Source organism: Panthera onca, chromosome C1, assembly GCF_046562875.1.
Source record: "Panthera onca isolate mPanOnc1 chromosome C1, mPanOnc1 haplotype 2, whole genome shotgun sequence".
In the NCBI taxonomy this organism is placed as follows: Eukaryota; Metazoa; Chordata; class Mammalia; order Carnivora; family Felidae; genus Panthera; species Panthera onca.
The window spans coordinates 5,269,762-5,283,088 of record NC_138346.1 but is presented as its reverse complement, the minus strand read 5'-3'; the positions used below and the strand labels follow the sequence as shown (position 1 = coordinate 5,283,088).

Sequence of the window (13,327 nt, the reverse complement as noted above, 5' to 3'; positions counted from 1 at the left end):
AGTCCGTGTGTTCTACACCATCGTCTGGCTGGGGAGCAGAACATGTGCGGGCAGGTGGCCGCGTGCTGTCAGGTTGGGGGGGGGTGTCACAGACCGCCGGGGTCACCGGTTCTCATTCACCTTGCAGAATCTTTCGTGAGCAAAGTGCACCCGCGCAGGTGTCCTGCCGAGTGTCAGCGTCTCGTCGTGTTCACCTGGCGCCCAGAACCAGGGGAAGGCTGCCCAGAGAAGCCCTTCGTTCGCGGGCCACCGAGCTGAACTTGGGGTGCCGCAGACCAGGGCTTGGGGGGGTGTCTCTCACTCCCCCTTGCCCCACCCCTCCCACAGGGGCACCCAACTCTGGGCCTCGTATAAAACAGCCTGATTCTCTGATCTCCAGATGCCTTCCGACGGGAAGCGGACTGGAAAAGCCCTCTCCCCGTGAAGTCAACCCAAATTCGGTTTTGATTAAAGTAGTTGCTGACCTGTTGTTCTGGCTCCTTCCATCAGGAGCGTGGTTGGTGCTGCCCATTGAGGTGACACCGTGGGGCCTCCGGTTAAAAGTGAAAAGAGGGGCGCCTGGGTGGCACAGTCGGTTGGGCGGCCGACTTAGGGTCAGGTCATGATCTCGCGGTCCGTGAGTTCGAGCCCCGCGTTGGGCTCTGTGCTGACAGCTCAGAGCCTGGAGCCTGTTTCAGATTCTGTGTCTCCCTCTCTCTGACCCTCCCCCGTTCATGCTCTTTCTCTGTCTCAAAAATAAATAAACTTTAAAAAACAACAAAAAAAAAAAGTGAAAAGAGCGTGGAGCCCAGGCACAGCCTCCCAGGGTCTTCGTGTTCATATGCGTGGGACCGTCCAAGGTTGGGGTGGCCGTGGCTGCATTATTGTTGGGCCCCGAGGACACATGTAGGTAGGGCGTAAGTGCTGAGACCTCTTCCCGCTAGACCAGAATGTCCTGGCCTCAGGGACCGAGCCCACTGGCCCCTCCGTGATTTGTCAGGTTCTTACCTCTTTTGCGTTTGTTTTAACCCCCAGCTTATAAAAGGAGAAAAGTGGGGCCCCCTGATGAGTCCAGTCCAGGCAGGGTTGACTGCAGGGTCGACCATCTGCAGAAGCCGAACAACACAGATCTGAGAGCGGAAAGCCTTCCTTCCCCCCGGGGTGATCTGACTTGAGTCTCATGCCAGAAGGTGAATTGGGAAATTGTGGGTTGAGCACAAATGCCTTTCCTTTTCTTCTTCTGTATCTTTCAGTCAACCTGCTGCCAGAAACCGGTCTGGAGGGTGCCCCGTGAACTGGGGGAGGGGCTTTGTTGCTGCTGGGGTGGGAGTGCAGAGCCGGGCAAGGTCAGTGGTTGGCTGGTTGCGGTGGCCCACACACGTGGTTCTGCTGTGATGCTGTAAATGTGATTACTAGCTGGCAAGTTCTGTGACTTGGAAAGTCAGCTCCAGGAGCAGACGGCTCTGCTGACTACCAGAGATTCCCTTTAACTAAGGCTTATCAGCTCTAGTAACACTTGCGAAATAATACTCTCATGGAGGATATTTAATTTATAGATAGCTAGAAATGGCCCAGGCCGGGGGAAGTCGTGGGAAGGTGGCCAAAAGATCCCATAAACCCGGAATAGGAGTGCAAAGCCGGCTGCTGGGGGGGGTGGGGGGCGGGCGACGATGGAATCGGGGTGTACGTAGGGCCGCTCCCCATTCCTAGATCCCTCTGCACTCCTTCCCTATAAGGAGCCCCTGCAGCGTTGAGGATTTGCCTGCCTTCGATTTGGTTTTGATTGAGTATTGATAACACCTACAGACTTTTTTTTTTTTTTAAATAAGCCAAAATGGTGATCTATTCTAAGGCACAGGAAAATTTAAGAAATGATTGTCTAGATGGGTCAGTTTAAAAAGCAACAGAAAAAGAAAGCATAGTGCCACCTGAACATACATAGCATGACCGTTTCTATTTTTAAAAGGCAGGTCTGGCTGCATTAAAAGGGGATTTAGATTTTGGAGTGGCAGGATCTGTCTGAGCCTCTGATTCTTTGCATCGGGCGAGCCCATGTATCCAGGGCAGTAGGGAGAGGTGATTCTCCCGGGTTGTTTCAGCCTAGACAGTCAGGCCTGGTGTGGGATCATTGTGCTTGGTGTGGAAAATAAATGCTTTCCTGTGAGGCGAAAGCAGTGTGAGTCAGTGGGCGTCCCGGGCCCTGGCTGAAAGAGGTCCCCTCATTTAGCACCATCCCAGAGATTCCTGGTCATGTAAGGTGGATCAAATGGAACCTTCTACTCTGCGGACTGAGTCCTCCCACAGCAACGTGCAAACCCTGGGCTGGATTCAGGATAACCCTGCCGGCATCGTGCGAGACCCCAGCAGTTCCGTAGTGGAGTGCTCTAGGAGTGGGGTTTTACTTTTTACGTTTGGCTCTACGAATACCTCGGATGACAAGCAGGGTCTGTGTCTTGACGATGGGCTAATTTCGTAGGAAAACCTATCTCCAAACTTGAAAGTTGCCTTGGTGTTAAAAAGTGAGAATAGGTCCCAGGGGAAGTTAGGAGCCCTGGGTTCTGATTACCCATGAGTCCCCCTCCCCCCTGCACGCGCGCGCGCAGAGGCCCCTGCCTCTCTGCAGGTGAGGTTTGAGTCTCCACTTAAAGCCGGCCTGACCTTTCTGTCCACACAGCTACAGCCTTGAAAGGGTAGACCCCACCCAGTGTTATTAGCGCTCACCCCGGAGACAGACCGGCAGGGCTCTGCTCTGTCTCCCATCCTTGTACCTCCCACACACCGGCTTTGTGTGAAACCACGTGGCCTTGAAAACACCATTTTTTCCCACAACTTTGTGAGTTCTTTGAGGACAGAGGCCCTGCCTCCTCACTGTGTAGCCTTGCGGTCAGTGTCCAACATGCATTTGATGAATAAATGAGCAAACAGAAAAGTGAATGAGTACATGGAAGCTTGCTAGATGTTGATATTATTTACATCTGATTAGCATCAAGCTCAGCCTTACACATTTCTCTCTCTCTGCTGTTAACAAAGCAAACGGCGATGCTCACAAGGACCAAAAAAAATGCCACGGTGGCATGGGGAATGGGCACAGGTAGTGCGACCCCCCAAAAAGACCCCGGGTTCCGCTCAGGAGTGAGCTGTGTAGCCTCGGGGAAAGCACCCACCCTCTCTGAGCCCCCTCTGCATCCACCTAAGCTGATGGGCTCTAGAAACCTCATTCTGAGAGCTGGTCAGGGTCTGTGTGCCACTCTGGAAGTTGCTGGTTCCTGGGTCTTATCAGAGAGGGCTTTTCATTGAAACTCTGAAGGTAAGCCAGATCTGTTCTGGGGTTCCCTAACTTTGCACTCGAGGAATGTTAGAGGCACTGCCCTTGAACCCTTGAGCGCCAAGAGTAGGTGGACAGAGCTTGCAACGATCCTGTGATTGTGGCAGTCGTGTCCAGGTACAGCCACCGGGGGTGGTCAGAATTGTTTTAAACTTTTGTTTTAATGGATTTTATCTTTTAGAGCAGTTTTTGGTTAACAGCAGTTTTGAATAGAAGGTGCAGAGAGTTCCCGTGTACCCCCCGCCCCCACCCATGCATAGCCTCCCCGCACTATCCACATTCCCTCCAGAGTGGTACGTTTGGTATAATCGATGAACTGATGTTGGCACCTTATTATCACTCAGAGTGTATAGTTTACCTTGGGATTCACTCTTGGGGCCACGTATTCTTTGTGTTTGGACAAATGTGTAATGACACATGCCTACCCTTACGTGGTGTCATATATTTTCCCCACTCTAAAAATCCTCTGTTCTAAAGTATCTTCTTAAAAGGAAATAGAATCAACCAGCAGTCTCTCTGATCTGTGTCACTAAATCCGCATGTTTAATTTCACTCTGAGTAAAATCCAGATTTCCTCAGCTATAACTTCTTTGCTAAGAGGCCTCGTCGTGCATCTTTGTGTCCTTTTCAGTGCTCTGGGCACGGTGTTTGGTGATAGGCAAGGAGGGGAGGCCAGGACCAGCAGTCACAGAATCCCAGAATGGTGGTGGCCTGCCAAGGAGCTCTCTCCCTCAGAAAGAGCGTCCCCTGTGTCTTTTGCATTTCCAGGCCTCGAGAAGCCTGTGTAAGCATCCAGTTTGATTAGCGGACCCTTTGTGACATTTTCCTTCTGACACTTGGAAGAAGCCAATGGAAAGCCCTACATTCGAGACCTCAGGAAGAACCAACAGGTTGATCTGCATAAGAATATTGTTCTGCATCAGGTCATATCAAGGACCAGGATCTATGTAGCCAGGAGGGAGCAGGCAGGGGGATCTGATGGAAGAGAAACCCAGCAGGCAGGGTTTATTTAGCACTCCCACACACTGCCTGGCACACAGTACCTTCGCTGATTCAGTCCTCACAAGACTGCAGAGAGTTTGTTCCGATTTTCTTCCTCCCCACCTTACAGGTGTGAAATAGGAGACGGTGAGGTGGCGCACAGGCTGGGACACGCACGTTTGCAACACTGTGTTCTCCCGCCTCTTAAATCGGCAGGGGCATTTCCCACGCATTGGGGAACTTACTCCTAAAACTATTTCAGGAGTGAAACTGCATGGTCCTTCACTTGGAGGGCAGGGGTGTGAACTGCGCCATCACAGGAAGCAAGAAGGTCCCTCCCTTGCCCCCTCCTTCCAGGCCGTGCACTTGCTCCTTCCGAGTACAAGTATGCAAGTACACTTGGGAGGGGTAACAAGCACCTGAGATCTCTCGCTTTTTAAGTAAGTCGTTGTTTGACTTGCAGCCTCCACAGAGCTCTACGGGGAGGACAGATGCTTCAAATAAACTGGTGAGACACGGCCCATGTTTTGTTTTTGCGGGCCACGCCCTGGAGTGTAGGGTTAGTGTAGGGTGAGGGTTCAGGCCCGGTGCCAGGCCTGCCCCCCGGAGGCTCCGGTCCGCGCGGCGGCGATCCAGCCCGGTGCTTCTGCCTTGCCCGCGGGGCCGCGCTCCCGCCGCCGTCGCCGCCGCCGCCGCCGCCGCGCTCCCGGGACTCGGCCGCCGGGCTGGGCGCGCGGCCCGCGGTCGCTGCACGTCGGCCCCCGCCCGCCCCGCCCCGGCGCGCATTTCCATTTTAAACCGCCGCCCGCCCGCCCCTCGGCCGCGGCCGGCGCAGCTGCCCGCGCGGCCCATTTCGGGGAGTGGCGGAGGCTGCGGAGCCGCGAACTGTGCAGAGAAGGCCTGGAGATGCGAGCGGGCCCCGCGCCGTAGACAATGAAGCCGCGGGCGCCGCCGCCCGCCCCGGGCCCCGCGCGCCGCGGCCGCACCTGCCGGCGAGACCGTCCCCGCGCCTGACCGCCCGCCCGCCGCTCCGCCCACCGGCCCCGCCGGCCCATGGCTGGGCGCCCCGGGCCCGGACCCCCGCACTCGGGCCGCGCGGCGCACGGGCCGGCGGGCGCCAGGGGTGCCGTCCCCGCAGCCTGAGCGCAGCCCTCGAGGCGAGCGGGGGGGCAGGGGGCGTGGGCCCACCCCGGGCGCGCCCGCTCTCCCCGCCTCGCCCCGCGACCGCCCGACCGCGCGTCCCGGCCCGCGGCGCGCTGGATGCGGCGGGGCCCCGGCGGCGGGCGGCGCGGCGGCCACGGCCCCGGGCGACATGTACCTGCTGGACGGCAGCGGCGAGCCCGCGTCTCCGCCCGCGGACACGATGCCGCGCGGGACGCCCCCCCGGAAGACCGTCTACCGCATCTCCGTGACCATGGTCAGGAAGGACCAGCTGGCCGCGCCGGGCCCCGGCGGCCCCGACCCGCGCCCCGCTCGGAGGCCCCGGCCCGCGCGCTCCCCGGACGCGCCCGGGAGGCTGGTGGAGGAGGCCGAGGAGGAGGCGGCGGCGGCGGCGGCGGGCGCTGAGGACCCCGAGGAACGCCGGCCGCGCGCCTGGGACTTCCGCACCTTCCGCACCCGCAGCACCGGGCAGCTGGAGCTCGGGCGGCTCCGGCCTTGCGCACGCGGCCCCGAGCCCGCGGACCTGGCCGGCAGCCCCCCGGCCGCGGAGGAGGGGCCCGGCTCGCCCGCGCCCGGCAGCCCCGACGTGGAGGGGGTCCGAGCCGCGCCCCTGCGGCGGAGCCTCAGCTTCAGGCACTGGAGCGGGCCCGAGGCGCCGCGGAGTCGGGCGCTGGGCCGCGGGAGGCGCCACAGCAGCTCCGGGAGCCTGGCTTGGGCGCCGGGCGGCGAGGCCGCGGCCGACCCCGGGGCCGCCCTGGAGCCCGCGGGGGCCCCCGCGCCGCCGGCCTCGGAGAAGCGCAACACCCTGGACGTGGGCGAGGTGCTCAGCAAGAACGACGCGCTCTCGGACCTGGAGCGCTGGGAGCGCAGCAAGAGCAAGAACCGCACGCTGGACAACAGCGACCTGCAGCGGCTGGAGCGCGCGCGGGCGGCGGCCGCGGGCCCTGGCGGCGCCTCGGAGCACCGGCTGCTGCGCTTCTTCAGCGGCATCTTCGCGCGCAGGGATGGCGGCGCGCCCGGCGGTCCCTCTCCCTGGAGCGGCGCCTCGCGGTCCCGCGGCTACTTCAGCCTGCGCCGGGCCCCAGCCGACGCGCACTCGTCCAGCGCCGAGAGCATCGACGGGTCCCCGCGCAGAGGTGGGCAGCGCGGCCGGGGAGGTGAGGGCAGCGGTGGGAACTGGCCTGGTTCCGCAGCGGCCTGCTCGGAGGACGCTGGGACTTGGGAGCGGCTAAGGGGGCCGCCGTCTCTGGCCGCCAGCCGGCGGGTGGCCACGCCGGGTGGGAGCTCGCGCGCTGCGGGGTTTTCCCCGGTAACGCTGCTGCGGTCCGGAAGATCTTGGCTTCCCCTGCCTCGGGCCGTGTCTGGTGGTGCCTTTCAGGGTCTGTGTCCTCCTGGGGAGAGATCACCTCGCCAAGCGGTGTGTTGCTAGGGCAGGCGCTGGCACCGCCTTCTTTAAGCGGGGCCATGAGCTCCGTGGGCTCCCTGGCTGTGGTACCTGCGGGCTGCCTGGGACTTGGCCTGGAAGCAGCCGCACAGGTGGCGCGGCCCGGCCTCCCCTCCGGCAGCCGCATTCCTCTTGGTTAATTTTTTCCTCCACCCTCAAGCCTAGTCTCCCTGTAGGCGCTACAGTCTGTGAGTGCGGGTGGTGTGGCCCCCACCGATTGGACGGCGCTCGCCTATTGCGATACCGGTAAAGATCGTTCACCCCGGCGGTCAGGGATACAGGCCTCTCCCCACAGCCTCTGGTGTCTTAGCGGGAGAGCGAGTCTGGGACAGGATTCCGTTTGCTAGTAATGTATTCTATGCGGGTAGGATAATCACAGCCCGGCAGCCTGTTCTGAAATTTCAGTTCCCTTTCGCCTTAGGCCCTCCAACAGGGGCCTCGCAGGGAAGGTTTTGAAGGCAGATGTGACAATATTCTCTTGGAAAAATTAGGTAAGCTTGATAGCATTTGGGAGTCAGAATCGTCCAGAAGTCGCCACACACAGATCCCCTTCTCTCCACGTGCGGGGTCAATCACCCTGAAGGGAAGAGGCTGGGGGTGAGTGGAGGGGCTGGGTTGTTAACCCCCTGCTTATGTTGGGGGTAGAGGGGAGAGTTAAAGGTATGGTCCCCATGCATTTCGCCGCCGAGAAATCGGGTGTGCTGATCACCTCACCCTGCTGTTGGTGGAGATGAGGGTAGTTGAGACCCTGCGGTGTGCGCTTTTAATTTGAGGTTTTCAGCTGGTAACTCACCGCCCCTGGAGCGCGGAGTCCTCCCCGGCAGACCTCGTGAGGTACCTGGCTGCCCAGGGTCTGTCTCAAAACCACCAGCACAGAGAAATCACTGACCTCGCTGACGTATTTTGAAGGTAAACTGGAGATAAACCTCGTCAGGTTGTAATGTGCTTCTGATGATTCTCGGAACGTGTTAGAGAATATTTGAAATAAGCACTTGAGCCTGCAGTAGAGTTTAAGTCTGATTTTTTTTTTTTTTAAATAGGTGAGGCCGTAATACAAAGTCACTTGTTGCAGGCTTTCTCTAGTTGAACTTGCTGCCCGTACCTTGCGGCGGAACGGGCCTTGGGATATTGGAGAAGGGGCTGTGTTCGGCTCCAGCCATTACCCACCCCTCCCTGGATGCTCTTGAGATACTCAGAAATGATGGGCGTGATTTTGTTGAAGTCGGTTTGTGTAGAGTTGCTCCTGCCGTCGTCTGCGTTCCTTGGGTGGAAGTTCAAATCCACAGGACCGGGTTCTCCCTATGATAGCAGGCCTGCGTCTTTGCTCTGGGTTTGGCGAAAATAGTGATTAGCTGCCTGGGTTCCGGACAGGCACCCGTGGAGGGGAGGGAGGGCACACGCCTGGTTTAGAAAGAATGCGTTTCTTCGTGGTCCCTAGCGATACAAGTTAGAAGTATTGGGGTTTGGGTATTTGGGCGCCGGTCAGATGGATTGATAATAGATTTGGAAAGTAGAGGCGTAAGGCGTGTTGGAATTTTTCCCTCTAGGGCGGCGTAAGATTTTAATAGTAATAATTGGAGTAACATTCGCTCTGTTTGTTTCTTGTGGCCAACCCCTCTCGGTGGAATTGCTTTGGTCTGAGACATAACACTAGCTAGCATTGTGGGTTGAGTAGAAACACGGAATGTCTCTGAGCTGGGTTATGGCACACACAGTTTGAATTCCAGGGTCTCCCTTTATTCTGAAGTTCTAGGTAATCACACAAAAAAAGGCCACGTCCCTCACCTGCCTTTGGCTAAAAGGCCTGAAGTGTCCCCATTCTTGGGGTTATTTATTGTAAAGTCAACGTCTGTCACAGGTTAAGATGCAGTCCCCACAGCTTTCAGGCCTTTTCATGTTATTACACTTTGCTACTTTTTGTAGATTTGCTTCCTCTGATACACAGTGTTCAGATTCAGTGCTATTTAAGTGAAGCTCCGAATTCAAGGTAAAATACTGTAAGGTAACGTTCAGACACAGCAGAACCCAGGCTCACTTTCCCCGTAAACGTCCACAGGGCAGAAGTCCACAAAGTACAAAGTCTTGCCTAAACCAGGTTTGGACAGGTAGGCTTACAAGACCTAGAGAATTTTGCTGCTAGGAAGGTGAGGTGCTGTGTGTTACAGAACGTAGCCAAGTCTGGGGTACTCCCATCTGGAATGAGAAACAGTTTTGCCATTGAGACTCCGCGAAACGTTGCAGCCCCTTTCCGATTTCAGCACTGCGGCTAAACCCTCGTGGAACCGAAATGCAGCATACAGAACGAACAGCGCCTCTAGCTTTCTTTAAGTCTTGGCCACACGGTATTACACTTTGAAGTTCTTGGGGTGGCCCGGTGAGTTGAGCTTCTGACTCTCGATCTCGGCTCAGGTCATAATCTCACGGTTCGTGGGCCCCAACCCTGCGTCGGGCTTTGCGCTGACAGCACGGAGCCTGCTTGGGATTCTCTCTCTCCCCCTGCCCCCCCTCTCTCAAGATAAATAAATAAACATGAAAAAAATTCGAAGTTCTTTCAAGTCTAAGGGGAATTAGAGGACATTTGTCACTGGGGACAGGTTCTCCTTTTGTTGGACTCTTTTTCAGACCTTGTGAATTGGCCACGGGAAAACAACTTTAAGAGACAAAGTAACTGTTACGTTAAATAGTTTACGTGACTTCTTGGAATTACAAGCTTCATCTTAGACGAGGTACCTATATGCCAGTTGTAGGGAAGGAAGAGGGTTAATCTCATTTTAAAACACAGGTTCACACATCACGTGCATATGGTTTTTCTGTATGTTTTAACAAATTTTTACATTAGAGAAAGAGCAGAGGAGAGGAGCAGAAAAGGGGAAGAGAGAGAGAGGGAGGGGGAGAGACAGATTCTTGAGCGGGCTCCCTGCTGAACGCAACCTGGTGTCATGACGTGAGCCGAAATCAAGAGTTGGACGCTCAACCTCCTGAGCCACCCAGGCGCCTCTCCCCTGTATTCTTCAGGCTTTAGGGCGAAAGGGTGGGAGCACCCACCTTTGTAGGGTGACTCTCTTGTACTTTTTAATCCCCGTCATGCTCACCTAGTTAGGCTTTTCCTCTTCCTCGTTACACATCCGCCTCCCAGAGACCCCTGGCAGGCTTGTCTGTCGGGTTCATAATCATCCTAACCCTAGAACGTTTCAGAGGGGCTCTGTGTCAGATCAAGGGCAGTTTCCTATTACCTGATGCACATGTACCGGGGCAGAGTCTGTTGACACAAGTATAATGCAAAAAAAAGATCAAATAATAAATGACTAATTACCCTGTAGGGCGTCACCTCCCAGTGTGTGCTCTCTGCACCCCCTCCTGTTTGCCAGGGCGGCAGGTGTCTATAGGGTGTTCTGATGCTGTCCAGGAGGATTGATTACCACAATAAAGTGATTCATTGATAGCCCCGACTGAGGTTAGTTAGCTTTTTAAATTAGTAATTTGCAACTGATGTGACAGCACATTTTTATGAGTGGCTTCGTTCTTTAATTTCTGCTTCCCCTGATTTGTATCTTGCAGCTTGCACAGCTTGATGGACTGTCTTATGGTTAAAAATAAATAAATAAATAAATAAATAAAATAAAACTTGAAGCACAACACCTTCGTGGAGAAAGAGAGGAGGCAGCAATTAAGTGAAATAAAATTGCTGAAAACACTTGGTACCTTTTTATTTGTTAACTTGCTCTGTTATTGGGAAGGGCGTGCCTGGTTTTAAAGAAACAGCATAATTCAGTGTCTCATGCGAAGCATTTAAAACTAATTAGGTGCTCCGTATTTGGGAGATCGCATGCTTTTTATAAATGACTCTAGATAGTAATTTAGGAAAACCTTCGTTGTTTTTGTTGTGAGGTCGGATTGCTTTCCTGGAGAACGGAGCAGCCCCCGAAGGTCAGCCAGGGACGCCCTAAGCAGGCACTGGAGGCTCGGACTGTGTCTTGCGGCCTTGATTTTCTCCACGTGGAGCCCGTCGTATCGGCACAGTCACCTGTTGGCGCCGGCCGGGAAGATCGTGCCGGCAAGGGCACGTTCAGAAGTCCGCCTGCCAAGGACATCTTCCCGTGTCACGTCAGCCCATTGCAGCAGTCCGGCTGGTCATACAGTTCACAGACCGAGGACTCGGCTATGAGGCAGTGGTAGTGCTTAACCCTTTGGTTAGCTGCTTGTTTTCCTGTTGCATCAACAAATATTTGTTGCGTTTCCGTGGCACGTTCCGAGCGGGAGCAGGGGGCGAGAGCTCCTGTCTTCAGAGGCCCGACAGCCTGCTGGGCTGAGAGAGGTTCCTGTGAAGCTTCACGGGATACTTAGGGGAAGGCTCGACTGCATTTCTCTGCACCGCATTCCTCCATTAGAGCACTGCTAATCCCAGCGTATGATGATAACCTCGTCCGCATACCTGCCAATTCTGACCGTGAGCCCCTCCTGGGCAGGAAACGAAGCCTGTGTTCTTCCTGTCTGTACGGCAGAGTTAAGGGTACTGTGGTTCCACTTGGACTCTTACTAAGCGTTTGTGGCAGGAATTAATGAAAGGGCTGGCGGAAAGAAAAAAGGGAGCAAGGGTCCGTGAGCAAGAGAAGGAGTTAGTGGAGACCTCACCGAGGGGTAAAAGGATTTGGGTCTTGTCCGATCACTAGGAGTTGAACAACTGGAAACGAGGAGTTTCTCCGTCAGCAAGTTGGCTGGGATTTCTGGAGTTAACCTGTAAAAAAATCATTCCTCTTCGCCAACATCAGGCATAAAAGCGGATGTTATGGTTTCCACAGTGAGTTGTTTTGCTTTTGTAGCATAAGGTGTTTGTGTTTCATAGGAAATCTCTTTCAGGCTGTTTCTTTTTCTTTTTTCCTCTGCGATGATTTGGAACAATAGTTCATCAAACTGATGTCACAGTAGGGGCGCCTGGGTAGCTCAGTCGGTTGAGCGTCCAACTTCGGCCCAGGTTGTGATCTCACGGTCTGTGGGTTTGAGCCCCACGTCGGGCTCTGCGCTGACGGCTCAGAGCCCGGAGCCTGCTTCGGATTGTGTGTCTCCCTCTCTCTCTGTTCCTCCCCTCGCTCACGCTCTGTCTTACTCTCAAAAATACAGATTAAAAAATTTAAAAAAAATGATGTCAAAGTGAGTAAGATAATGAAGGAAAGTAAAGCTTTTATTTATTAAGGACAGTGACAGATAAAGTGTGTACAGCTGCCGTTATATCCCCAGGTGGTGAACAGAACTGGTATTAAGGTCAGCAGATTAGCAAAAAAGAAGGGAGATTATTGTCTTTGCATCATTTTGAGAGAAGAACCATCTGCCCGCCATGGTTTCGCTCTAGGTTTTGTTCAGCCCAGATTAGAGTCTGCTGGGGTGTTGATGTTTACTTGTTTGTAGGCGACAGCCTTTACAATTCTGTTTCTTGTGATGTTTTTCAGTTGACAGAGACGTTCCCATTAGTTGTCTAGTGTCTCGTTAATTAAGAATTAATGTAGACGCCTCTGTAATTCAGAACATGTTCACAGCCCACGTCTGGCTGGTTTTCTCATAATCTCTCATTATCTTCTTTTCTTATACAGTCTCGTTATTTCTGTTTCCAGGGTTGGTTTTCAGTTCTAACATCACTCCTGGGCCTAAAGACTCAGAGCTTGGGGAGAGATCTGCTCTCCTGGGTTGGGAAGTGGACTTTCCTCCCTCATTCAGTGCCGGGGGGGGGGGGGGGGGGGTGGCGCACACCAGCGGGAGGCTTGCGGAGGGCTCATTTGGCCTCTCTGTATCTAACAAATGCAGATAATCTTAAGAGGTGCATTTTCAGTTGGCAGGAGGGAGAGGGAAAACGAGGGTCACTTTCCTCCATGGTCCTCTGTTGGGGACCTTACCAAGGGCGGAATGTATCTCTGGTGCGATAGCAGGTCCAGGACTTGGCAGGAGGTAGCATGCCACTTGTGCTGGCGAGGACACGGGGCCGCCCCGCCCCCTTTGTTCAGGGGATTGTCTGTGGGTGCCAGTGGGACGCGAACTCATTCGAGTGGATGTCAGAGGGAGTCTTGTGTTCCCCCGTGCCTGCCATCGCACGGGCTGCTTTTACTGGTCCTGCGGACGGACCCTTGAGAGCGGAGGCCGTGAACAATGCCTCCGGCCTTTCTGGTGCAGCCCCTGCCCTCTCCAGTTCTTAGCCCAGGTCAGGGTCCCGCCGACGGCCACTTCTTCCGTTGATGGGGATGGGGAGCCGGGGCCGTTTATCCGCTTTGTGCTTTTCTGTTCACGTAGCAAGGGCTTTAGAACAACCAGATACCGGGTGGTCTGTGAAGTGCGGGAAACAGGATCCTGACTTAGGGATGCACACCTTTGATTGCTTTCCTGCAACTTACATCCTGTGACCTTAGCACCGGGCAGGTGTGGGAGACCTGAGCAGGGCTGGTTCTGTCTAC

The 13,327-nt window shown here is 55.2% G+C and overlaps 1 protein-coding gene across 15 annotated transcripts in view; it reads left to right on the top strand.

Annotated features, from left to right (window-relative positions):
- The window catches only part of AGAP1 (ArfGAP with GTPase domain, ankyrin repeat and PH domain 1), a 550,398-nt gene that overhangs the window by 144,581 nt on the left and 392,490 nt on the right, over positions 1–13,327 (top strand). For 6 of the 15 annotated variants that reach the window (XR_013557140.2, XM_078450744.2, XM_078450750.2 and 3 more), the window contains exon 1: positions 5,467–6,603. The exons of 6 other annotated variants lie outside the window; for them this stretch is intronic. Coding sequence is in view for 8 of the 9 variants with exons in the window: in XM_078450744.2 (XP_078306870.2) it covers positions 5,598–6,603 (1,006 nt within the window). In the remaining variant the exon portion in view is untranslated. Of the gene's footprint in view, positions 1–5,466; positions 6,604–13,327 lie in introns of those variants that run through there. 3 more of the 15 variants (XM_078450749.2, XM_078450747.2, XM_078450745.2) reach the window with 1 other exon arrangement.